The sequence below is a fragment of the Scomber japonicus genome, chromosome 19, assembly GCF_027409825.1.
Source record: "Scomber japonicus isolate fScoJap1 chromosome 19, fScoJap1.pri, whole genome shotgun sequence".
In the NCBI taxonomy this organism is placed as follows: Eukaryota; Metazoa; Chordata; class Actinopteri; order Scombriformes; family Scombridae; genus Scomber; species Scomber japonicus.
Window position 1 is genome coordinate 25,738,574 of NC_070596.1, and position 26,500 is coordinate 25,765,073.

Here is a 26,500-nt window from a genome sequence, read left to right on the forward strand (position 1 = left end):
TGATCAATACTAGAAACTCTGCAAAATCTGCTACATCTGCTAATATAAGAGAGGAATACATACGCCACATTTCTAATATTTAACATGCATTCCTGGGAGGATTTAAATCAATAAAACAAAACAAATATGTTCAGTAAAAATCAATAAATTGCACTTAAAGAGAAAATACTGTCAAGTATTTAACCATCAAAAGGCTGCAAAGCAAATATTCTACATATAAGCATTATGTTTGCATGGATACAGTTATTAAGTTACAGTAAACAGCAGATTAAAGTTGCTGAAAACTGTTTAAACAAAGTGGAAATGAAGAATATTAGATGTTTTGGTAATTAACATGCAACCTCAAAGCACATTCTTCTGCAAAATACTGCTATGTACTCTATATTTAAATATTAAGTATCCAAAGATTAACTATGTCTTATAATAAAATGCTACCACGTGTACACAAATGACCATAAACTGGATTCTGAGACAGTATCTGAGGTTGATTAACACAGACTTTTTCTCTTACTCTCTTATTTTTATTTATTTTTCTCTAATTTATTTTACTTTGATTTATTTTCTCTTGTTTATTTTATTTCATTTATTTAATTTAACATTTTATTTTCCATTATTAATTCCATGTATTTATTTATTTATCTTAAAAAAAATATATTTTTATCTCATTTTTTCTTCATGTTGTCCCCGGTCTACTTATTCTGTCTTATTATCAGCTTATTAACACCTTAATACACCAATAGCTACAACAAATTACTTAAAATAACTCCTGCTAAATGTAACCAGTCAGTCCAACAATATAAACCAAAGCTCTGCAGTAATTCCCTTAACATCTCTGCACACAAAACTGAATATATTTTTAAACTACCAACTAAAAATAAAACAAAATGCATCTTAAATATTCAACATACTGTTCTATAATAAAGCATTACACGTCCGTTGGGGCATAAAACATGTTCAAACATGCTGCAGATTAACCTCACGCTGTATATTTACATGTAAACACAGCTGCCTGCATGTTTTACACTTCTTCTTTTTTTTTGTTTTGTTTATTCAATCAATTACTATATTTGTCCCAAAGGGGGAAATTGATTGTGCAGCAGCAGCAGCAGCAGAGTAACACCAGATAAAAAGCACATGTGCACAGTACACAACATATAAATATAAAAACTAGGGCTGTCAGCGTTAACGCGTTAATCACGATTAGATTGATGCAATCCATAACGTGTTAATTTTTTTTAATCGTATTTTAATGTTGCAGCCTTTTTGTCCCTTCTACTCCCCCGTAGACGGCTCCTCTAGCTGTAGCGCTATGCTTTGAAGTGGCCTCCTGCAGTAAACCTACCGCGCTGATGGAAAGTAAGAGAGCTACTGGACTTTTGAACGGCTTGTTTAACTTTAAAACACTTCCAGACGGTTCAGTTGACGAGTCAAAAGTAAAATGCAACCTGTGTCAAACGGAGTTTAACTACCACCGGAGTACGTCGAGTTTGAGTTAGCACCTCCACGCTAAACACCCAGGTGCAGCCAAGCGAGCCTCAGCTCCACCAAAGGACCATTTTGGAGTGTGGGAGTCGCAGCAGAGCCGTGATTGATTCCCAGTTAAGACACTCTGGTAAGAAATGCTTTACGTTATGGGCTTAAAACTGCCTTCAAATGTAAAATAACAGGATTTTGAACATGCAATTCAAAACGCAATTAATCGTGATTAACTATGGAAATTCTGCGATTAATCTCGATTAAAAAAATTAATCGTTTGACAGCCCTACTTATAATACAAAAGCATCATGTATGTGCAAAAGAAAGCAGAGTACACACATTTAAAACACTTTAAAATGAATGATTTCAATATGAATTTATGAGCAAAGTAGAGTTTTGAGGTGCGTATGTTTTGGAAGCTGTGTGTGTGAGTAGGTCTGTGAGCACTCAGAGTTTTAAGGAAACACTATGTGACACACTTTGCACTCATTCATGTACTTTCTGGTATTTAATGTTTTATGGGGACGCCTGAAACTCACAAACTTTTCCCCACTTAATGCATTCTTTTAACTTGTTCTTGACCTGATTTAAGTGTGTGTGTGTGTGTGTGTGTGTGTGTGTGTCTGTCCCGTTCTCCTAGAAACAGCTTGTTGTTTTCCCTGCATCCTCTCCCAGGATGGCAGCCACCAGCTGGACTTCCACTGGTGCGAGACGGAGGAAATCTAACACAGGTACCCGCATTTGCATGTGTTTGTGTTTTGTTTACTTAAGCCTGTACCTGCGTGCACGTTTAAGAGGGGGAAGTTCAGCCTGTTCTTCCCCTGAAATCACAGATAACGACCATGTAAACTCACCGTGCACCTGGTTGATCTCAGAGTTTTGCGACAGTATTTCATCGGCCAGTTTCTGTGCGGTCGGCAGCACCTCGGTGTGATGGACGGTGATCAGGTACTGAACAAACTTCTGCAGCTGATCTCTGTTCATCTGGAAAAGCGTCTCTGAGATGGGCAGCCGCAGTTTGACCTGCTCGGGCTTCCGTACCCGGTACAGCGAGAGCGCCACGACATGAGCGCAGTAGAAGATGTCCTTGTTGCCGCAGCTGCACGTCACCGCTGTGATCTTACATCGGTCGAAGCTGACGCTCACGTTGCAGACCAGCTCGGGCTCCGAGGCCGTAGCCGGTTCTCTTACTGTGCCGCTGAGGTGAAACCCTGAAACAGAGGAAATAAAACAACTGTCAATCAAATGCAATTCATATAAAAACACTCAATTCTCCTTCTGCAACAGTTAACTGAATATTGTTGGGTTACAGATTAGTTAGTCAGGACAAATAGTCGGGACACATCAAGACATTTGAGGTTGCATCTTTGGCTTTGGGAAACAGTAATAGACGATTTTATAGACCAAATGACTAACTGATGAATAGAGAGAATAACTGGCAGATTAATTATTAATGAAAATAATCAGTAATTGGTAGTTGCATGAGGAAGTTCGAAACTTTGACATAAACTATACTTGAACTATCACACCAGATGTCATGTAAAAATATGGTTTAAACCAAATTTCCTCCGGTCAGTAAAGAGGCATGGCAGGGTGGGAAAAAAAGTTTAAAAAAAAGACAGAAAGAGAAAGAGACAGAGACAGAAGAAAAGAGAACGAAGGAAAGGAGGGTGAAAGGGCAGCGAGCATGCAGAGCCAAATATCCTCATTTTCTTTTCATTTCCCTTCCACAACAACTCCAGTGATTAACTTCCCCTCTCTCTCTCTTTCTCTGACGTAGAACTGACTGAATGATCATTTCACCACAGACACAGAAAAACCTGCTATTACATAAAAACTGGAAAAAAAAAACAACCTACAGGCCTTTAAGCGTGATTTCAGGAGGATCTTAAATTTACTCACATTTCTTGGAAGCCTATAAGAGTATTTGACAGGAAAATAAACCCTGATGCAAATGCTGCGGGACTCTCAAATTTCCATTTTAAACAAACAACAACAGCCAAAAAAAACAAAACATGATAAAAATAGATCTGAAACAAGTTAAGCTGCAGGTTGTGAGATTTCCATTGTTAAATATTGCGTCAGCCCACAGAGGCTAAAATATGTGCCGTCTGATTAGGAGAAGACGACAATCAGAGTGAGTAAAAAGCTTGTATCCGCGGTAACCTACTAACCCAGTCAGATAACACACCATGTCAGAAGCTCAGAGAGATTTTATCATCTGAGTTTTATTAGCAAGCGATGTGACAAAAGCTTTTGTGCTCATGTACAGACACTACATGGCACATTTTAGTTCCACTGAAATCAAAAAGCAGCATGATGTACTCGGTGTGTGTGTGTGTGTGTGTGTGTGTGTGTGTGTGTGTGTGTGTGAATCATGCTGTTGTCGTGCAAACTGAGAAATACGTGACTTGGCCGATGGCGAGGCTGATAAAAGCCAAACAGTAACAGATGACAGAGGGAGCATCAGCAAATATAAAATGCCAAAAGACAAAGAACAAAAAAAAAAGAAAAAAAAAGCTCCTTCCCTCTTTCCTTCTGTGTGTGAGGCTAAATAAACATCTGAGACTCTGTTAGGAAACCAATAATAAGACTCAACTTCTAATCAGATCAATGTGATATATCAATAAAAGGTGTTTCAGCTGGTAGTCATAACAACGACTGACCTCCAGCTGCTGCTAATTGTAGTTTTTTCAGGGCTTTTTGTAGCCGCATTGTCTTTTTCTTTCTTTCCTAGGATGGCAAAGTCATGAGTCGCCCCACTCCTTGCTTTCATTGGTTGGATTGGTGAAGTTTAAACATGAGGATAGGTTAAAGTTGGGTAGAGCAGGTAATGGACTTCGCCATCCTAGATTCTTTTCTTATAAATATAATGATGCTGTACAACACTTATTTTCCCTAGGATGGTGAAGTCATGCCCTACTCTGCCTCTGATTGGCTCATACTCGTCGCCTTTGTTGGTAAGGTCGGTTAGGTTATAGGATGAGGAGTGAGATTGGAGACCAGAGTAGGGCAGGTAATGGACTTCACCATCCTAGATTATTTTCTTATAAATATAATGATGCTGTACGACATTTACTTTCCCTAGGATGGTGAAGTCATGCCCTACTCTGCCACTGACTTGGGTCGGTTAGGTTTTAGGATGAGGAGTGAGATTGGAGACCAGAGTAGGGCAGGTAATGGACTTCACCATCCTAGGAAAACCAATCTCATTTATAACTGGCAGAGATCTGAGCCTGACCATCATCAAATGTCATCTGATTGATCCGATCACATGATTTAATTTACTCTTTGAATTCACGAGTCCAGATCCAGATTTCACATTTTAAAGCCAGGTGTAAGAAAGGTGATGAGGTTACCATAGCAACACTTTCATTTATAGCTATACATCTACGTAAAATCTTGCACATAAACAAACTCACACGCCTACTACGCACTTTTCTGAGTAACAATAAACTTTCACTTTGAATCTGTATCTTAAAAAATATTTAACCCTTCAACTACAACATTTATATGATCATTTGTACATCTTATACAGTCTTAAACTCTCTCCAGTCCGAGTAAAATGTGAAGCATCAACTCCTCTGAGAGTACTGGACTGATTAACAGTTTATTTTATAGCAAATTAATTCAACTTTATAATAATAATAGGGAACATTTTACTTAAAAGCCTTGTTTTAATGTTAATGTTAGAGAAGAGTCATGTGGGGGAATATGTATGGAAGATTTATAATGTCTAAATTAAAAGAAATCAAACAAATACTATAGACATTGTTGTACTTTCCTTCATTTTTTATGCATTTATTGTGTCATAACTGGTTGAAAAATGTGTTAAAATGATAATAATTTAACTCTTTGTCTTGCAGAGTGCTGTCATGCTAACATTAAATCTACAGAAGTTAGCCAGTGTCTATATTTCCTTACTTATCTTATACCTAAACTGTCGATTATGTAATAAATGCATGAATAAATAACCTTTAAAAAGCTCAAATAGTAGCATTACGCATTTTCTCCGACTAATAACCTGCTATATACCATCACAAAGGTGTTTTGAGATACTCCTCCGTTAAAATCTGTGATGCAAACACTCGATTAAACAGATTAAATCAATTAAATGGAAACACCTCTGCTCACTTATCAACATCTGTGACCCAATTTTAAAGAAACTTTCCCATCAACATTATTATTGTTATGGTAAAACTTTTTTTTTTTTTTCCAGTGGTGTAATCCCAACATCGTCACTGCAATATATATCATTTAAATATTTCCTGTAATGCCGGTGAACATAAACACATACATGTTCATCAGAAACACGCCTGGAACATTGGTTCTCATAACTGTGACACATATCAGCCTCTGTTTGGGTGGAAGAAGAACGCCGTTATAACAGAGTGGGTGTTTGCCTGCAGATGTGGCGAAGCGGGGAGATACACAGAACTGAAGCCCCAAAAAAACAAAACAGGCGGAAGAACCACGAGACATTAAAATATGTGAGAGCGAAACTTAGAAATAGAAGAAAGAAAGAAAGAAAGAAAGAAAGAGAAAAAAAGAAGAGATGTCATTTCAGTTCTTGCTGCTGCTGCTGCTGCTTTTCCTGCTGAGCAGAAACATGACACACAAACACAGAGAGAGAGGATCACACTTCACCACAAGTCCATATCCTGTCTTCATACACACACACACACACACACACACACACACACACACACACACACTGCGAGAGAAGTGCATGGTGCTCTCAGTTACGCAGCCCTGCCCCAGTCATGCCTGGCCCACAGCTGAACTACTGACGTAACAGAAAGAGAGAGAGAGTGACTCGCGAGGAGGAGACCGCTGTGCTGCTGGAAAAATCGGTATGCCCTCAGCTGTGTGTGTGTGTGTGTGCGTGCTTGGCAATGAGCCAAAGCCCTGAGCTCAGCATTCTGTAATGCACTTCCTCTCTCTCTCTCTCTCTCTCTCTCTCTCTCTCTCTCTCTCTCTGTGTGTGTGTGTGTGTGTGTGTGTGTGTCTGTGCTTCGCAGGCTTGCATAATACAGCTCTGTGCACCGCATAGCAACCAAACTTAACTCCTTCGTTCCCGTCGTGGGTGTAAATACGCCGGCCGGCCCGGAGACCAAAAAAAAGGTTTTAACGCTTCGCTCCCAATTAGGCGTGAGGTCGTCTGCTTAAGCGGTCTCTGAAGGATTCGGAGAGGAAGTGAGGAAGTGAGGAAGTGGGAGAAGAGGAGTAGTTTTTTAACCCTGGCGTGCTGCTCAGCTGTTTGAGATAACAATTAAAACCGTTATCTCTTGTTAAATGTCAATAAGGTGTGAAAAAAAACTCAAATCAAAACACTTTCAAATGTCTGATGACTCATCCTCAATTCAGATTTTTTTGTTCATTCGATCGTATGAACAAAAAATTAATGCAATGTAAAACGTTCAGGGTCAAATCTGATGCATTTTTACATTCCTAAAACATTTCTTTTAACCAGACTCTTCCTCATTTGACCCACAACATACAAAAGAGTCAAACATCTTTAAACAGCTGATAAACATATTGACATCATGAGTCAGAATATAAACAGTATGTAAAAGGTTAAAGACACAGTCCTACGTCACCATGTGTTAATCAGTCAGTTATCTCTCGTTAAATGCCAATAAGGTGTCAAAATAAATCATTAGAATCACTTTCAGATGACTCATCTCAAACTCAGAGGTGTTTACCGAAAATAATCATACGATCGAATATATTCAGGGTCAAATTTGGTCAATTTTTACATTTGAGAGCTTTAAAAACATCCTAAACATTTCTTATAGCCAGACTCGTCCTAATGTGACCCGCAGTATATAAAAAATGGAAATAAAATGCTAAAATAATTTGTTAGTTTTCATGTAGCTGATACACATATTGGCATTATGAGTCAGAATATTAACAGTATGAGAAACGCCAACGTGACTCAGAAGAATTATTAAAAACACACGTTTGATGAATCATCTTGAACTCGAGGGCGTTCACAAAAAAAAATCCATACGATCAGAATATGTTCAGGGTGAAAGGTTACCCAGAGAGCGGTGAGATAAACAGTTTATTTTAGAGTCCCTGAATGTGTCGTCTCGGGTCAAAACTGACAGAGTCCAACTGTTTATAAAGAGTAAGGTATAAATGATCAATTCCAACTTTGAAGCCTTGAAGCCTGTTTGTCCTCCCGGGTTAAAGCTGACCCGAGGACAACAGCAGAAATTGACCCCATCTGTTTTGACTGTTCCTTCTTTCTTCTCTTCCCTTCCTTCCTTCCTTCCTTCCTTCCTTCCTTCCTTCCTTCCTTCCTCCCTTCTTTCTTTCCTCTGTCATTTCCTTCCTTCCTCCCTTCCTCTTTTCCTTTCTCCCTCCCTCCCTCCTTCCTCCGTCCTCCCTTCCTTCCTTGCCTGCCTCCGTCCTCCGTCCTTTCCTTCCTTCCTCCCTCCTTTCCTCTTTTCCTTTCTCCCTCCCTCCTTCCTTCCTTCCTTCTTTCGTCCTCCCTTTCTTCTTTCCTTTCCTCCCTTCCTTCCTTGCCTCCATCCTCCCTCCTTTCCTTCCTTCCTTCCTTCCTCCTTTCCTTCCACCTTCCTTCCTTCCTGCCTTCCTCTTTTCCTTTCTCCCTCCCTCCTTCTGTCCTGCCTTCCTTCTTTCCTCCGTCCTCCCTTCCTTCTTTCCTTTCCTTTCCTCCCTTCCTTCCTTGCCTCTGTCCTCCCTCCTTTCCTTCCTTCCTTCCTTCCTTCCTCCATCCTTCCCTTCCTTCCTTCCACCCTCCTTTCCTTTCTCCCTCCCTCCTTCCTTCCTCCCTTCCTTCCTTCCCTCCTTCCCTCCCTCCCTCCTTTCCTCCCTTCCTTCCTCCCTTCCTTGACTCGAGGACAACAGGAGGGTTAAATAAATAATAATTTTTTGAATTTTTTTCACATTTTTTTCCCATTAGATTAATCTGACGGGGAATTTCGGAATGATAATGAGTCAGATTAGTCAGATATTAACAGTATGTAAAAAGGTTAAAGATACACTCCTGCGTCCTTCTATGTTAATCGTTCAGTTAAATACCAATAACGTGTCAAAACAAAACAAAAAATCATTAAAAACACTTTCAGATGTCTGATGGTGACTCATCTTGAACTCAGGGGCGTTTGCAAAAAAAAAAATTCATATGATCAAATATGAGACTTTTTGGCAGATAGCTAACCGCACCCTTCATATAAAAAAACTGCTGTGTGGGTCGTAGCAGCTAACAGAGAAGAATCATAAGAGGGAAGTGGGTGTTTTATCACTGAGTAATACTTTAATTTACTTTAAAAAGACTGTGGCTTCATTCTCTCCTCTCCGTCACCCTGATATAATAACTGCTGAGGCGGGTGCAGCTACATATCGCCCTGTCGTTGCTACGTTAGCGGCCTTTAGTGGACCGATCATATGTGAAATATTGATTTAAACCCCTTTTTTGTAATCATTAAATGCTCAAATATTCATATTACAGCAGCTAAAGATGCTCAAACTACTATTTCATTGTGACTTTAAAGGACCAGTCCATCTTAAATTAACAGTCAGGAGCCCAAATGAACATTAAACCTGATTTTTCTTGCTGTAATTATTCCTCAAATTGTATTTAAAAGTTGATCTGAAGCTAATATGAAGCTTCAGCGTCCAAATGAGTCAAATCTTCATCTTCTATGTTTCAACGATACAGTGTTTTTAGTAGCAAAGTCTTTTTGTTACTATACTTCCTCCACAGCTCAACAGGAAACACTAAGAGGGAATCTGATGCTAAAAAGATTGAATGAATGAGTTTAGTCTTGTCTCCAGGTTCAGTTTGAAGCTGTTCTTCTTCTTCTATGATCTAGTGTGATATTTAAACTGAATATCTTTTGACTGTGGACTTGATTTAAATGTGTCAACTTGAGCTCTGGTAAATGTTAATGGCTAGTTTACTACTATTTTCTGTCTTTTTTAGTGTCAAAGTCCCTCTTTTTGTTACTATATATACTATAAAGACTGTAAATGTGTCAGATATCCACTTTATATGACTAACTCAGACTTCACTTAGACTAAATGACGATTTCTGTCCTCCATCACTTCACATTGAAAGCACACTTAAAGGAGATCTTTGAGTAGTCAGTATGAACAGGAGGAATGATTACAGCCAGCTAAAACCTGACTGCTGCTTTAAGAGAAGACTTTAAAAATGTGTGAACTCGTCCTTTAAGCAGTTAAAGAACAAGGCCGGGACGTTAGCCTGTGAAAGCGCAGCTCAGCTCCCTACAGAGTTCAGCCTGAAAGACACTTTCATGCCAGAGGCTCAAACCGCGTCTGCAGGGGGTCACGCTCTCAGCTATGTGCCCAAAGACTCTCCCAGAGCACAAAAGCCGGCGAGACCCTCGACACACCGGTCGACCATTCAGTCACCTCAGCCCCTCGATGCAAAAGGCCCGGGCCAATCAGGAGCGGGCGAGGGCTTCTCGGCCAAAGGTGTGCTTTGTGTGTGTGAGAGCGTGATGACAATGATGACAATGAGGAACCTAATCTCTCACCCGTGGAGATGCAGAAGCACCTCTGGGGCTGCAGGAAGGAGAAGTAAACAACCAATCAATGGTCACGCTGCACTGATTACCATCTGTCCTGCAGAACTGGTTTCAGATCAGCTTCCCATTAAGTCTGTGGATGTTTATAGTGGCTGGTAGCTGGTAGTTTATATCATTAAGTAATCATATTTATTCAACTGAACCACTGGAACTAAAACCTGCCTGTTTAGCTTTATTTAGTTCATTTTTATAATATATTTTTTAAATTTATTTAAGTTATTTTATTATTATTATTATCATTCTTTCAGTTTTAGCTTCTTATTGATTTTATTTGTCCTAGTTTTCAGCTAGCTTTTTTTATTAAACTTTCTCTTTTATTTCATTTTACTTTCATTTTGATCTATTTTAACCTACTTTTCTTTAACTCTAACTTTTAATAAACCTTTTCTCTCTCATTTTTATTTTTTTATTTTTATTTTCACTTTATTTAAGTTTTTAAAAATATGTGTATCATTCTTATTTTCTCTCATGAGCATTGGTCACAATTTTTTCCTTTTTTTCTATTTTCTTTTTAATTTGTTCTTTTTGTTTTTATTCCTTTTCTTTATGTTGTCACTTGTTCTTATTATCAGCTTGTCAATCACATTAACCTGTATGAAAGCTGCTCTATAGATAAAGTTTGATTGATATTCATTTTTTAAGGAAAAATCAGGAACATTTAGTAGTGGCAGCTTCTCTAATGTAAGGATTTGACACTTTATTGTGTTAAACCATGACAGAAAATTAAACATAATTTGATTTTGGACTCTTAAATTGTCATTTTTTAGCCAGCAAAATTGTCAATATCTTCTTTTTATTGAAAATGACTCTAACAATTGAGAGTTAAACCTGCTTGTTAGCACTGTAGAGTAAAGAAGGGTTAAGGTGGACGTAGTAAAGCAAACAGTATAGTGGGGATTTGAGAGCCTCCACTAATAAGTTAATGAGTTAAGGGAAAGAAGGGGAGGAGGAGGGGGGTGGGGGGGTTAAAGTTGTGAAGAGCTGGAGGATGCACCTCCACGCAAGCCCAAAATGAGGTCAACGAGGATTTTGAGTTAAGTGGGTCAATCTGGATTCCTCTTAAGTAAATCGCCAGCAGCTTCTTACAGTGTGAACGTACTTATCGATGCTGTGTGGACCAATCCTTTAAAGCCAATTTCACTCCGGTTTAACTTCAGTTTAGCTTGTTATCTGCTTTTTTCTTTACAATGCAACCCCTCCCTCTCTCTCTCTTTGCTTCTCAACACACAACTCTAGAAATAGCAAACTGCGCTGAAATACTGCAGGGAGGAAGGAGTCCCCCCTTTTCGACCGAGTGGACAGAAATTCCTCAGCTCTTTCAGAAAAACAAGAGGCCGCCTTTACAACACATGAGAAATTGCAATACGGTCTCGTTATACCCCAGACAAGAAAACGACGACTCCTCCTACAAAGTGAAACACCACTGAAGCCGCCTGAAGTTTTATGGTGTCCATTTCGCTGTCCAATAAAAGAAGAAGAAGAAGAAGAAGAAGAAGGGGAAAAAAGGGAGTCTTGGCTGAAATTTGTGTCTAATTGCTGCCATTCAGGCTCCAACGAGGCCTGTCTAAGTGTGGAGTGAAGACTGAGAGGAAACTGGCTTCTCCCTGTGAGAAGAGCAGCCGCACTAAAAAAGATGTGAGGAGAGACAGAGACAGAGAGAGAGAGAGAGAGAGAGAGAGAGAGAGAGAGAGAGAGAGAGAGAGAGAGAGAGAGAGAGAGAGAGAGAGAGAGAGAGAGAGAGAGAGAGAGAGAGAGAGAGAGAGAGAGAGACGAGCCTTTTAACAGTGAAAACACATGAGTAGAAACCTCTCAGTGGTTTTTTTATCAGAGCGTGGCGAGCGGTGGCAGCGGTGGCAGCTCATGAATCGATTACAGCTATCAGTGCAGAGAGATGCTACACTCGTGCCTGTCATGTAATCTAAAGGGTTATGAAAGAATGTGTCACACGAGCCATGAAAACCTCAATACACCAGTTTTCATTTGGACTAAAGCTGAAATGAGTCAATTTATCAATTAGTAGATTGGCAGAGAATCATTCAGTGTTGGTTTCACTCATTTTTTATAGCATGAAAGCCCAAAATTGTTGGTTTCTGTCATTTCTTTTATAGTAAAAAGGCCAAAAATTAAAGGTTTCAGTCATTTTTATGGCAAAAAACCCCAAAAATTGAAGATTTCATTCATTGTTTATGGCAAAATGGCCCAAACATTGATAGTTTCAGTCATTTTTTGTAACAAAAAAAGCCCCAAATTGATGGTTTCCGTTTATAACATGCAGAATTTGTTGTTTTGGTAGTTTTGCATTGTAAATTTAACCTGTTCAGGTTGCCATAATAGCTTAGCGGGTAAGATGCATATCATGTAAACGCAATGTCTACTGCTCGTCTTTCTACACTGACTGTCAAATAAATGCCTAAATGACTAAATGACTAAGTGTAACATGTTAGAGTTTTAGAAACAAAGTGAACTGTAGCTAGGCTTCCAAAGAAATTCAGCCAAAAGAAAATTGGATTAAATGCATGTTTACATCCACAGACTAGATGTTAATTAACCACAAACATTTCAACAACGTCACACAGGCAAAATATACTTCAAATTAGAAGACAAGAAGACATTATTAAAAGAGTTAAATGGTGCAAAACACTGTAGAAAACATGATGAAAATATGATGTTTCTGTTTGTTTTATGTAATACTTTGATCTCCTCTTTGCTGATGTTTTCTTATCTTTGCTCGACGTTTAGGTCACAAGCTTCGTTGTATGTCATCATTTATTCACAATGTCTCTTCGCATTGAACTTCACTGAATTTTGTTTTTTATCGATACACAAACTTTTCCACATCAGCAAAGAGTAAAAGTTTGGAGTTTTTCCTGAATAAACACAGATGGATGGAAGCTCACCTGATATAGGAGAAAACTTTCAAAATGTTAACTGCTGTCCTAGTTTGGATATTTCACTGAGTATAAGTGTCATAGAGCTTTAATCCTGCAGGATTAACATACTGGACAGACTGGAGAGTCTCTAGTTAGTTTCTATGTTAATACTACCTGACTCCAGATAGTATATGTGCTAATTTAAACACATTACTTTAGAAATCTGCTGCAGAAAACAAAGAAATAAACGAAGGTCCTGAAACTAAATATTGTCAGTCAGCATGTGTGATACTGACTGACTCACACACACACACACACACACACACACACACACACACACACACACACACACACACACACACACACACACACACACACACACACACACACACACACACACACACACACACACACACACACACACTGGGGCAGTTGCCAGCTTTGCCCCCCTTGGTAATTCAGCTTTGGCTTTAATGGATTGCTGAAACAAACAGACATACTGTACATGTGACAGCGCAGTGCAGCAGGAACATGGATTAACAGGCAGAGCACACACAGTCGCTTCCACACAGGCCTTATCGTGTTGATAGTTCACACACAGCAGGTACAAACATACATGTGCACAAACACACTGCGTACGTTACATAATCAGGCTGCAACTAATCATCATAAGCTGATGATTATTTTTGCCTTTAATCGTTTTGTCCGTGTCATGTCACAAGTAGAAGATAATGATTTCTGTGGTCTAAAATATAAAAATATTCATCTAATGTTTGATAGTTTTTGGCTTACATAGTGACAAAAAATTGACTTATGGTGGCCAATTATATATCTGTCTATCAACGAATCAATTAATTGTATATTTTACTTGTATGATGGTGTTAAAAAGTTAAAGAAATAATTTAAAAGTTGCAGCTCTTGTCAGTCCTCTCTGGTGCCTATCTTGTCATTTCTAATATTTATCTTATCAACTGATACCAACATATCTACAAAAAAGCTAATATCATATCAGTCGGGACACTAAAAGTAAGTATAGTTTAGATTTGGGCGCTATCTTCATCTCCGGCTCCTCCGTGGACATTCAGGAACAGACAAACACTCGACTAAGACGAATGACAAGAGGAGGATGTTCCCCTCCCCTCTTGTCTTTCTCTATTTAAAAGCATTTGTTTGAGTGCTGTCTGTTCCCGATGTGCTCGCTGAAAGTCATTTGTTTATCCTCGGAGGACCATCAGCAGGCCAGCCAGCGCCTCTCCTCTCCAAATGCATTTGTTCCCACTCCTGAGATACAGCACAGAGTCTACAGAGACCCTTCGCAGGCTGCGCTGGTGCCACTAATGAGCTCAGGAATCCCATAAAGACTCGAATAAAATCAAATAAAACCTTTTAGGCTTTTTGCCCCGATTGTAGTTTGTTAAATCTTGTTTTTCCAACAAATGAGCAGCTGTTTGAGATGTAGATACTCTCTGAATCGTGTATAAATTTGCAAAACAAGTTTGTTTACTTTAATACTGAAAGTTTAGATGAGAAAAGTGACACTACTCTGATGTCCTTACAGATAAAGTTTCCAAAACCTCAAAATATCACTAATTAACACTTTATAGTTCATTTATTCAAACCAAAGTATGAAAACAAGTTTATTTACTTTATTGCTGGCTCATAGATGAGAAAGTTAATACCACTCTCATGCCTGTCTGTAAATATGAAGCTAGAGCCGATTAGCTTTATGTAGCATAAAACAAGCTAGCCTGGCTCTGTCATGAAGTTAAAAAGTGCCTACTAAAACCTCTAAATCTCATTAATTAACACTGTATAGCTCATTTATTACTGGCAGTTTAGATGAGAAAATTAACACCACTCTCATGTTTGTCTGTTAAATATGAAGCTAGCACCGATTAGCTTAGCCTGGCATGGAACAAGCTAACCTAGCATAAAATTTAAAAAAACTTGCCTACCAAAACCTCAAAATCTCACTAATTAACTCTTTATGACTCATTTGTTTAATGTGAAAATTGATACCACTCTTGTCTTTTTGTTAAATATGAAGCTAGCGCCGCTTAGCTTAGCTTAGCATAGCTTAGCATAGAACAAGCTAGCCTGGCTCTGTCATAAAGTTAAAAAAACCCTCTAAATCTCACTAATTAACACTTTATAGCTCCTTTTGTCCTGTGTACACACACCAATGTATGACAAACACGTTTATTGGCTTTATTGTTGGCAATTTAGATGAAAAATCTTTAGCTTAGCACAGTAATTTGCTACCAGGCTAACAGTTTCCCCCTGCTTCCAGTCTTTATGCTAAGCTAAGCTAACCCTCTCCATGCTCCAGTTTCATATTTATCTCACAGTTATGATGATGATGATGATTAGTAACAAGCATCTGTTAGGAAATTAATCACCAAATTGCTTTTTTTTATAATCATTTGAGCTTTGTTTTGTTGTTTATAATGAAAAAATACCAAAATGTCAGCTTGTAAATGAAACTATTTCTTCTTTCTCTGTGACAGTAATCTGAATATTTTTGGATTGTGGACGGTTGGTCATCACATTGGGCTTTGGGACACAGTTACTCACACTTTTCACCATTTTACAGACCAAACAATTAATCAGTTAATCTATAAAATAATCTAACAGATGAATCGATGCTGAAAATCATTGCTAGTTGCAGTGCTGATCCTCTCATCTAAGTGCAACTCGACAAAAATAGCTAATAAATACGAGCTATTCCTTTAAAATGTCTACAAGATGGTGGTGAATTGAACATCATATAGTGCTGAAGTGTGTTTGATGTTTCTGCAGCGTTCACAGGAGAATAAAAAAAAAAGATGAAAGGTAGAGATTCAGATGCTCAATCCTCTAAATTATTTACATTAACAGACTCGGATCACACCGGCTAAAAACACTGACCAAAATAACCAGGAAGTAAAGGAAAAAACTAAAGTAAAAAAAAAAAGAAAGAAAAGAAATATGTGTGGGAATATGCAGTACATCAATGAAGCAGGGCCAGCAGAAGGCCGAGAGAGACGAACACTGTGGGAACGAATGCGTTGGGGGACATTTTGGGTCTCTGAGTGGATAAAGTTAACTCTGAGTAACCTGAATGTTGCTTCTGCTCCTGTGGGACTGTGGTGGTGCAACTCCAGCTGTTTCTGCATTTTTGCTTCCCTTTTAATGTCACCATTTCCCTCCGCTGCATCAGCGCTCGCCATCTCCTGAGATTATAAATCCAGCCATGTTTTTTATCCGAACACAGAGCCTCCACACTCTGCCACAGACTCACTCTAACATTCATCTCATATCTGCACTGATAACAATGTGTCAGCATCAAAATATACTTAAAATAATATCAGAATATTATTGGATTCAAATAATTATTGATGCATTAATGTGTTATCGTCACTTTAATGTTGCAGATGGTAAAGTTGATGCTAATTTTAGCAACTTTAGTAACTGCTGAGTGGCTTCATGTATAATAATTAGTGCTACAACTCACTATTAACGATTATTGTCATTATTAATTAGTCTGCTGATTATTTCTTCAATTATAAAATGCTAGAAAATAGTGAAAAATACTTCTTATAATTTTCCAGTGTTGAAGGTGACAAACAAATGAACAAATCTTCAAATTTAAGGAGCTCAGATGGTCAAATATTTGATATTTTTGGTCAATATATTCGGTCAACTGTATGTCAATAACACAAAGACACAAAGATGACGTCCTTAAATGTCTCGTTTTTATCCCCCATCAGTTTACTGTCACAGAGGACTAAAGAAACCAGAAAATATTAACATTTAAGAAGCTGGAATCAGAGAATTTGGGCATTTTCTTCTTCTAATTGATAATCAGAATACATGACAATTAATGTAACAGATGGAGACGAAACACTGCAGCTCAATACGGACAGAATAACAATGCCACTGTTCAACAGGTGACTCAGCAGTGTCCATGAACGCACCATCAGTCTGTCTCTTCTCATTATAATAATATAATGAAGAAACTGACAAAAAAATAATGTAATTGAAACGTCTACAGTGATGGATTACCTCTTTTAAACAAGCCTGAAGTCTCTGCTATGAAATGAATGCAAATGAAAGTCTGCTATGTAGAAAATAAAAAGTCTTGCAGCCTTCAGCACACACTACAGTATACTTTGGGAAATGTTAAATTCTCAAAACCTGCACTATGGACTATTGTCTCCTCCTATCTTGTGAGGCCATAAAGTGAGTAGGAGGTGTGTGTGGCGCTGTAAACTGTTAAATAAAAAAAATAAAGCAACACACCACATGAAAATGACTGTGAAGAAAACTCTGCAGGAAACACTGAGCGCCGGTCGTGTCCTCGACGCTGCATCTGTTCAAACAAACACACCTGCTGTGGACGGCAGCACGAGCCAACTACGGCTTTTTTCTCTCTCCATGAGGCACACCGGTGTGACCTTTGACCTCTTGACGACCAACAGTTGCTTCCTCGAGGACACACACAGCCCAAAAACACCAGTGTGTGCAATATATGAAAGTGTGTGATATCTTAATACTGTTAAACTTAGCACATCATTTTTAGCTAGTGTGTGCATCTGTATATTTTCACTACCTTTGTATCTTTAAGCATTTAAAAGCACATTAACAGTTATGACTGGGCTTTCCCTCTTTGCAGGAAGGGTTTGTTTTCACACGGTATGTCTGCTCTGCACACATACGGTATATTGAAAAAAAAAAAAAAAAAGTGAGACAGCCGTGATGAAGTGAGAACTACAAGAGGGTTCGCTTCCTTAATGTCACAGCAAGTGAGTAAATGATGAGTCAGAGGAAGGACTCGCTTCTTTGAAACATGACTTCACTAATCCAGGCTAACACGCTGTTTTTATTATTAGGCTAAAAATCAGCCGAATCAGCAAATCTCCTGTTCATATTTCAGTTTTGTCTCTTTTCTTGCTTGTTTTTATTTGCTCTTTTTTATAACATATTCTTTTTTTGATTTGTGTATGAAGCAGTTTGAAAAGTGCTCTATAAATAAAGTTTATTATTATTATTATTATTATTATTACAAAATGATCCCACCAATCAAATGTAGAGGAGACATGAGTTTATCTTAAAGGTCGAGTGAATTAGCTCCTATTTTAAAATTATAGGCCACATGAGAGTTGAACCTACGACCAGCACTGACATGACTGTCTGACTGATGATATGTAGATGTGTGGGGAAGCTTCCCAGCATGCAATGGGGTCAATGGACTCATGGGGTGGGCTGGCAAGTCAACAAGAAACCCCCCAAAAATATCACAAAATATGTATTTATTTGGAAATGAATAGCGTTTGTTCTGAAACTTGAGTCTCTGTGTTGGGAAACTTGTGTTATCATAGCTCATTTTTAAGCGATAACGTGCACTGATGTCATTTTATACAAAGGAGTTTAATCTTAAAACTGTTAAATATCACGGCCTCTATTACATATCTTTATCTTAAGTGTTTGATAGCAACATTTGAGGCATCATTGCAAAAGAATGTGTGTAGTCCAGTAACTCTAGCACACACATAGAACCAGCCCAAACACATTTCACCCATCATTACTGCATTATTCATTATTGGGTCTGGGGGTTCTGTGTGCGTGTGTGTGTGTGTGTGTGTGTGTGTGTGTGTGTGTGTGTGTGATCTCTGCAAATATGGGTACCGGCATCAGCTCTAAAAATCCAGTATCAGTGAAGTCTTCTATGTTTTGCGTCATTTTTACAGCCGAAATTACTTTTTTGTTCTTATAGAGAGAGTAAAAAAAAAAAAAGGGGGGTACTAGTATCGGTTCACATGTGACTGGTGCCCAACCTTATTTAACATCATTTAAATCATTATCATATGAACGTATTTCCTCACATCACTAACAAAGGGAGCTGACAGTGAATAAGCATGTTGACAAGTTTGGACAGCTTCAGGCTTGTGTGTATATGTGTGTATATGTGTGTATATGTGTATGTATGTATTGTATGTCATGCATGCGTGAGCTGAATAAACTAACCCGACTGCATACTGCGGGCTTGTCTTTGTCTCAGGTCGAGTGAGAGCGAGAGCGGCCGTTTAACTGTCGGCGTAACGTCATAACGGCGTGCCTCTAGGAGGAAAATACTTTCCTACAGCGTCACCGAGGAGGAGGAGGAGGTGGAGGAGGAGGAGGAGGGGCCCCACGCTGTCAAAACAGGATGCAGGTCACACCTTATCATGGCAGAGCATCAAAAACCAGAATCTCACACACACAGACTCAGACACACACGCGCACACACACACACACACACACATACACACACACACACACACTCCACCTCCGTTGTGTTCGGGCTAAAACAGACGACACATACAGCTTGCTCAACATTTGTCTGGAGAAGGGAGGAGAAGAATCGCTTAGCTTAAAAACAGCAGGTGTGACTACTGGAAGATGAATAACTCCACTTTCAAGTCGCTCTTTTCTTTGTGTGTGTAGGTGTGTGTGTGTGTGTGTGTGTGTGTGTGTGTGTGTACACGTTTATTTTGGTTTCTGCCTCCCCACATTATCTATCTATCTATTCCTGCCTCAACCGACCCACCAACCAACCAACCAACCAACCCTCTTCCGCTCTGCATCTCATTTTACCAGCTGGAGTTGCCTTCCTGCTCAGCTGCGATGTGATTCGTCATGTCACGCCACGACTGAGAGCTTCACACACTAATACACACACACACACACACACACACACACACACACACACACACACACACACACACACACACACACACACACACACACACACACACACACTAAACAGAAATATGATCATGATTATACTCCCTGGCAGCTTGGAGTTACACATATTAATTCTCTTTTCTCACTCCGGTGGTGAAAAAAAATGATATCTGTCAAACACACACACACACACACACACACACACACACAGATAAGGGGGGGGGGGGGGCTCACATCTCACATCAGTGGACACACACACAGTGATGAAACCTCATCCTCATCGTCCTCCCCTTTAAACTCATCCATTCCTTCTCAGCCACTCCCTGCTTTAAACTGCATTACAGCCGCTGGTCGGTCGATACAGGTTTATTTCAAAAATGCGTTCGGTTTTCCATCACACACACACACACACTCTCTCACCACACACACACACACACACACACACACACGTACTCTCACCACACACACTTACTCGTTACTCATCGTATTAGCAGATGAAAACAATGACTCAACTTGTAGGCGCATGCCAGGCATACCCTCTTTGTGCGGAGACATACCGGAGGAGTTTACAGGGCTTGTGAGAGCTTGTGTCATCCCCGAGGTGTGTGTGTGTGTGTGTGTGTGTGTGAGTGTGTTTGTGTGAGTGTGTGTGACCTTTGAGGAGCTACCGTTTTTTCGTTTTTTGTTTAGAAAGCAACCGAATTATACACGGTTAATGATGCGCATTAATTTCAATGAATGTGTTCATTATGTTATGCACGTAAAAGTCAGTTTATACGTCATAGGGAACACTGCTCAGCCTCTTTTAAGGGACATAATGTGCTTTTTTTGTGATTATATGTTATTAATATGCAGTTATGATGTCAGATGTCTGTAATAAATGTAGTCAAAGCTCCTAAATTTGAGGTGAACACATGTAAAAATGCTCCCTGACAGTCCTCTGAACGCTTCATCTGCCATGTTTCTTCTACTTCCTTGTTGTGATTACATCAATCAATCAAAATGTATTTCTATAGCAGCTTCCATACAGATTAATGTAGTTCAAAGTGCTTCACAGCTGATTGACAAGCTGATAATAAGACAAGAACAGAAGTGTAGAACAACATAAAGAAAAGTAATTAAAAAGTGACGAGAGGACAAAAACAACAAGCATGATAAAAACGTTGAAGGTGAAAGTGAAATTAAAATACAGTAAAAGTAGAAAAACTAGGTTAAAAAAAAGAGATTAAAAGACAAAACAAACAGACATGGGTAATATCGATAAGCAGATTAAAAGTATAGAATAATAACTATTATAAAATAAAGTAGAACAACATTTGAAAACATGAAAATGATGTACACTGAAGTTGTCCCGTGTGTTGTTTGCATTGTCGACTCTCATATTTCGGATCGTATTCAGGCTCCCACATGTTCAAAATCGTACTATTTACTACTGTTTACGTAGCCTACCATGCTAGCAGAAGCTGACCAATCAGAGCAGAGTGTGCTCATCAGGAGGAGGAGGGGGCGGGGCTTAAAGAGACAGGAGCTAAAACGGCTCGTTTCAGACAGAGGCTGAACTGAGCGGCTTCATAAAGGCTGATTTATGCTTCCGTCGTTGTCCTTTCGAAGTTCTGTGTCGAGGGAACGTGTTGCTAGGGGTGTGTGTGTTCATGTGTGTCTGCCGGAGGAACTGACACTTTGACCGGACCAATAACAGCCCTTGCGGTCCGCGTTGCTGTGGCGCGTAGTTAGGATTTTTTTGGAGGTGCACGTCAGGCTACGACGCAGAGAGCTACACCTAGCTACACCGTCGGTCCGACACAGAAGCATAAATCAGCCTTAAAGGAGCAGTATAAGATAAATAAGGAGATTTTAACTGGAAATCATGCAAAGACATTTTTAGAATATAACCATAGACTTGGAAATTCACCTCAACTTCATGTTCAACACAGTCTGGCTTACTTTTAAATGATTTTAGCAACTATGGCGCTGTGTTTTGCTCACACCTGCAACAACTACAAGTCCATTTTCATGCTTCTAAGTAGCCTCTTCTCCACAACGGCTAATGAATGTTCAAATTTTATCAGCCACTCAGTAGATTATTTATTGTTTTTTGGGGGGGATGCTAGAAAGTGAAGCAAATCTATCGGCCACTTCCATGTTTTACAGCATTTAGCTTAATGGCTGCTGTTCATTTTGCACCCTGGACTCATGGGTATTGTAGTATTTAAAGCTGTCCGCCAAACAGAGAAACAAAAAATAAGAATTTATCAGAGAAAAAAAGTTTAAATTATGAATAAAATCATTCAAGACACTCCTGTATTTCACTCCTATCATTTCTATTGTAAGGACCAGTGGGGAGGTTGTTTAAATATAAACTTGAAACGAGACTACAGAATTAATAAAAACATTTCACACCTTTAACCTATTAAGTTTCTTTATGAGAGTCGTAGGGTACAGTATTTGAGTATTTGAAGCTTGACTCACACTAAAAAGCCTGGGGATTTTTTTTTTTTTGGCTTCTGCTGTTTTGATTTTGCTCTTTGTTTTGTAATCTCTGTCATGCAAGTCTTTATTAAATCACTTAAGTTTGTCTCTAATAGATAAATCTGGTCAGGAAATAGCATTAAAGCCTTCACACTCTGTTTCATATTGCTTGTTTAGTCTGTCCAAAAAGTGCAAAACACAAACATATTCAGTTTACTGAACACATTAGAGGAAGAAAAACTGCAGATTTTCAGCATTAAGAAGCTTTAACGTCATTAAAAAGTGGAATGAACGGTTAACCGTGACGAGGAAATGGAAAAAAATGTAATACGTGGCTCTAAAGTTGTGCAACAGTTTGCCTGGAAGTCTTTAGATGATGGATAAATAATCAAATGGTTTCATGATGAGCTTTAAAAAAAAAAAAACCCCAACCTGGTTTTACTTGTCTGAACCTCAACATGTTGTACCTGTTGGAGCGAAGAGACGTTTACAAAACCAAAAAAGCGACCAGTAGTGTGAGTCAGGCAGGAGTGGAGCTTAATGCTGAAGGTTAGACGAAGGGGAAAAAAAGAAAATAAAAAGGCCCGGAGCTACAGTTGGACCAGGAGAACGAGATCATTTTCATGTTATTACAGATACAGACGTAGGTGCAAAAAGGTGGAGCAGCATGCAAAAAGGGCAGAATAACAAACTGAAACCAGACAGGAGATCCCTGAGTGAAAAAAAAAGAAAAAAAGGAAAGGAGGTGAACAGGAAGTGTATGGTTTTAGGTCCCGTGACAACACACTGCTGCATGCGTCTGCTCGAGTTTCGTTTATATATGTGATGATACAGACAGTCTGGGTCACTTTTAAATTTGGTTAAATAAACACGAGCATTTAAACCGCTGTGATGTTTGTGTCTCTGTTCAGATAAGATAGAAAGGAGGGAGAGGGGGAGGAGGAGGAGGAGGAGGAGGAAGAGGAGGAGGAGAGGAGCATCAGTCTTCATTAAGCGTGCTCCGGCTGTGAGCTAAGGTAACAGCCTCTGATGGATGGCACCTTTAAGTTCCCATTAAAAAAAAAAAAAGTAAAAAGCATTGCTCATAAGCAGCAGCAGCAGGAGGAGGAAGGAGGGAGGAGGTGGAGGTGGGAGGTGGAGGTGATCCTACATGGCGACTCCACTCCTCTCTCAGCAAACACACTTCATCTCATTTCCCTTTTTTGCTGCTTTTTTTCTTTTTTCATAAAAAAAGGAAGATCAAGAACAGGGAAAAATCGTGAGCACAGCTAATATGTTTGAATCGCTCCGAGCGGTTCACCTGTTATTAACTAAAGTGCTCTTGTTGGCAGAGTCTGCGGAGGTCTTAGGAGGGGCCGCCGATGGTTTCTACCGAGAGACCACCACACGCGGGGGCCCCCGGGAGTCCCATGCGGCGAGGCGAGGACAGCGGCAGGCTTTGACTTGCTGAGAGAGTGTAGAGGGGGTTGAATGAATAAAACTCCCTAGACGCCACTCCTCCCTTCCTCCCTCCCTCCCTCCCTCCCCTCCTTCCTTCCTCACCTTAAAGAAAAGAGACAACTCAACTGGTTTCTACACCTCTAGGAAGCCGAGGTGAATCAAACTACTGCGTTTCCCGAAGTTACGAGAACAGGTTAGAACACAAAACGAAGGGTTTAATCGAGCCAATTCAGGGCAGACGGAGGTAAACTAGTAACTCCCCCCTCCTCCTCCTCCTCCTCCTCTTTCTCTTTTTTCTCCTCTTCCTCCCATCCGCCTCTCTGCTCCGCCGCCTCTCCTCTCCCTCGAGTTGAAGGTTAATGATGAAGGGATACGGCAGAGGAATACAGATCAGGGGAGACGTGGATGGATGTGGAAACAGGTAAACTAAAGCAGTCTGGAGCAGCTGTGCAATGAGAAGAGAGATTATGAGTAAATGTTACCCTGCTAACCCACCAACCCCAGGCTTTAAAGGGGGATAAGGTCGGGGGGATGTTCAATATTTCTCTTATTAAATCAATAAATCCCCCAAAAAGCAAACAGTGGATCTGATCTTCCAACAAGACGTATGATTTATCTTCTTCTTCTGTGCTGTAGAGCCATTGTTGTTCAAAAACTATTAAAAATATCACACACACACCGTCCTGCTGCAAGAAATACTCACTACTAGAGCATTAAATGTGTATTAATCCGCCGAGTTAATCCGAAAGTAGTCCCCAATAAATTTACTACTCCAGTTTGACGAGAGTTTAATTAAAAACTACAATGCTCAGCTGTTTTAGGATATGTGTGACGTGTTTTTGTGATTTTTTGGTGTTATTTTTTTATAAATTTATACATTTCTTTCTTCTGTTGTCCATAAATGTCCAAGATTTATTAACTTGTGTAAGTAAAGTAAGTCCAGGAGAGGTTAGAAAAGAAGAAATTAGATAAATATTTATATATTTAACCAAAAAAAAGGAAAAAAAATACATATATATATATAAAAATACAACAAAATCTGGGCTTTTACATATTTGAGCCACTTAGATTATAACTTGATATTTATTTATACTGTTATAATGTTGAATGTTTATGTTAAAAGTGGGTAAAAAGCTCCAAATCTTGATGTTAAATGCCCCCTGCAAGTCAGAAAGCCAAGTCTTCAAGCTGCTTTGAACGCCTCATTAGCAAAGTCACCTCTTCTTCCTCCTTGTGATGACATCATAATGTTCACACATGCTAATAAACGTTGTCGCTAAGGTCGTTAGCGTCGTATACTCGAACATTTCAGGTCAGATTTGAGCTTGAGCATGTAGGTTTTGTAGTGAAAAAGAGGTAAAAGAAGTGAAACCCTGCTATTATAAGAAGCTTCCTACAGAGCCTTAAAGAGACAAGAGCTAAAACGGATTGTTTCAAGCAGAGGCTGAACTGAGCGGCTGCATAATGGGCCAGTATAAGATAAATAAAGAGGTTTTTTAACTGGAAATCATGCAAAGATATTCCAGTAAAGCTCCAGAATAAACATATAGAGTACAAAATGTGCATGATACTTCCCCTTTAAGGACTGAAATCCTTATCTTACAAAGTGCAAAAGACACAGGAGGCCAAGTCTTTGATTTTTTAGTCTTTTTTTTATAGCATTTGTTTATAAGTCTCACTCTCCCATGAAACATGAAAAATCTGTTACACACACACACACACACACACACACACACACACACACACAGTCAAGAGTCAATTGAATGTGTCCACAGAGCTTTCACTGACCATGAGGAAGCAGAAATGAAAAACTTGGTTACATTCCTCGCGGTGTCTGACACTGACCTGGAAAATACCTGGGCAGGACTCCAAGGCTTCAACCAGCAACAACAGGAAAACTCACATTAACTCACTTGTGGGACTTTTTTTTTTATTTAAACATCTAACGGGCCTCGCTGTTCACTCACTCACTCACTCACTTACACACTCACTCACTCATTCATTCATTCACTCACTCACTCACTTACACACTCACTCACTCACTCATTCATTCATTCATTCACTCACTCACACACACACCTCCTGTTGTCCTCGAGTCAAGGAAGGAAGGGAGGGAGGGAGGGAGGGTGGGAGGAAGGAAAGGAGGAAGGAGGGAAGAGAGGAAGGAAGGGAGGGAGGGAGGAAGGGAGGACAGAAGGAGGGAAGGGACGAAAGAAGGAAGGAAAGGAGGGATGAAGGAAGGGACGAAGGAAGGAAGGAAAGGAGGGAGGGAGGAAAGAGGGAAGGAAGGAAAGGATGGATGAAGGAAGGGAGGAAGTAAGGAAGGAAGGAAAGGAGGAAGGATGGAGGGAAGGGAGGAAAGAAGGGAAGGAAAGGAGGGAGGAAGAAGGAAGGAAGGGAGGAAAGAAGGAACAGTCAAAACAGACGGGTTCCATTTGACCCGGGAGGACGACACAAAGGTTAAACATCTCTCTGACTCACTCACTCTCTCACTGATATGCCTCTGTTAACATTCGGTTAGACTCTTGTCCTTAAGTTTATTCGGAGTACACGGTCACTGAAGTGTAAAATCATTTTTCAAAATGGCAGGTTTTTTTTTTTTTTTTTTTCTTGCCGATGGCCGATGGTTTGGTACGAGCTGTAAAAATCCAGCCGAGCATTCGTTTCAAAGCGTGTAGCTCCAATAAAAATTGATCTTGCATGAGCAGAAGCATATTGAGCTATGCATACACTATTAATGCTGATCAACAACCTAAAGGGCCAACTGCAGCGTGTGTGTGTGTGTGTGTGTGTGTGTGTGTGTTTCTGTGTGTGTGTGTGTGTGTGTGTGTGTGTTTATGTGTGTGTGTGTGTGTGCTTGTAAAGCTTTGCATCATTCAGTAGGTGAGCGCCAATTCATTGATTCTTCATAAAATTGCAGATGAGAAAGCGAGCAAACAGTAATCAGTGTAAACA

The 26,500-nt window shown here is 39.5% G+C and overlaps 1 protein-coding gene across 1 annotated transcript in view; it reads right to left on the minus strand.

Moving 5' to 3' along the window:
* The window catches only part of zswim6 (zinc finger, SWIM-type containing 6), a 61,761-nt gene that overhangs the window by 24,507 nt on the left and 10,754 nt on the right, over window positions 1-26,500 (minus strand). The window contains 1 exon segment of the mRNA XM_053339512.1: window positions 2,331-2,687. Coding sequence (XP_053195487.1) covers window positions 2,331-2,687 — 357 coding nt within the window.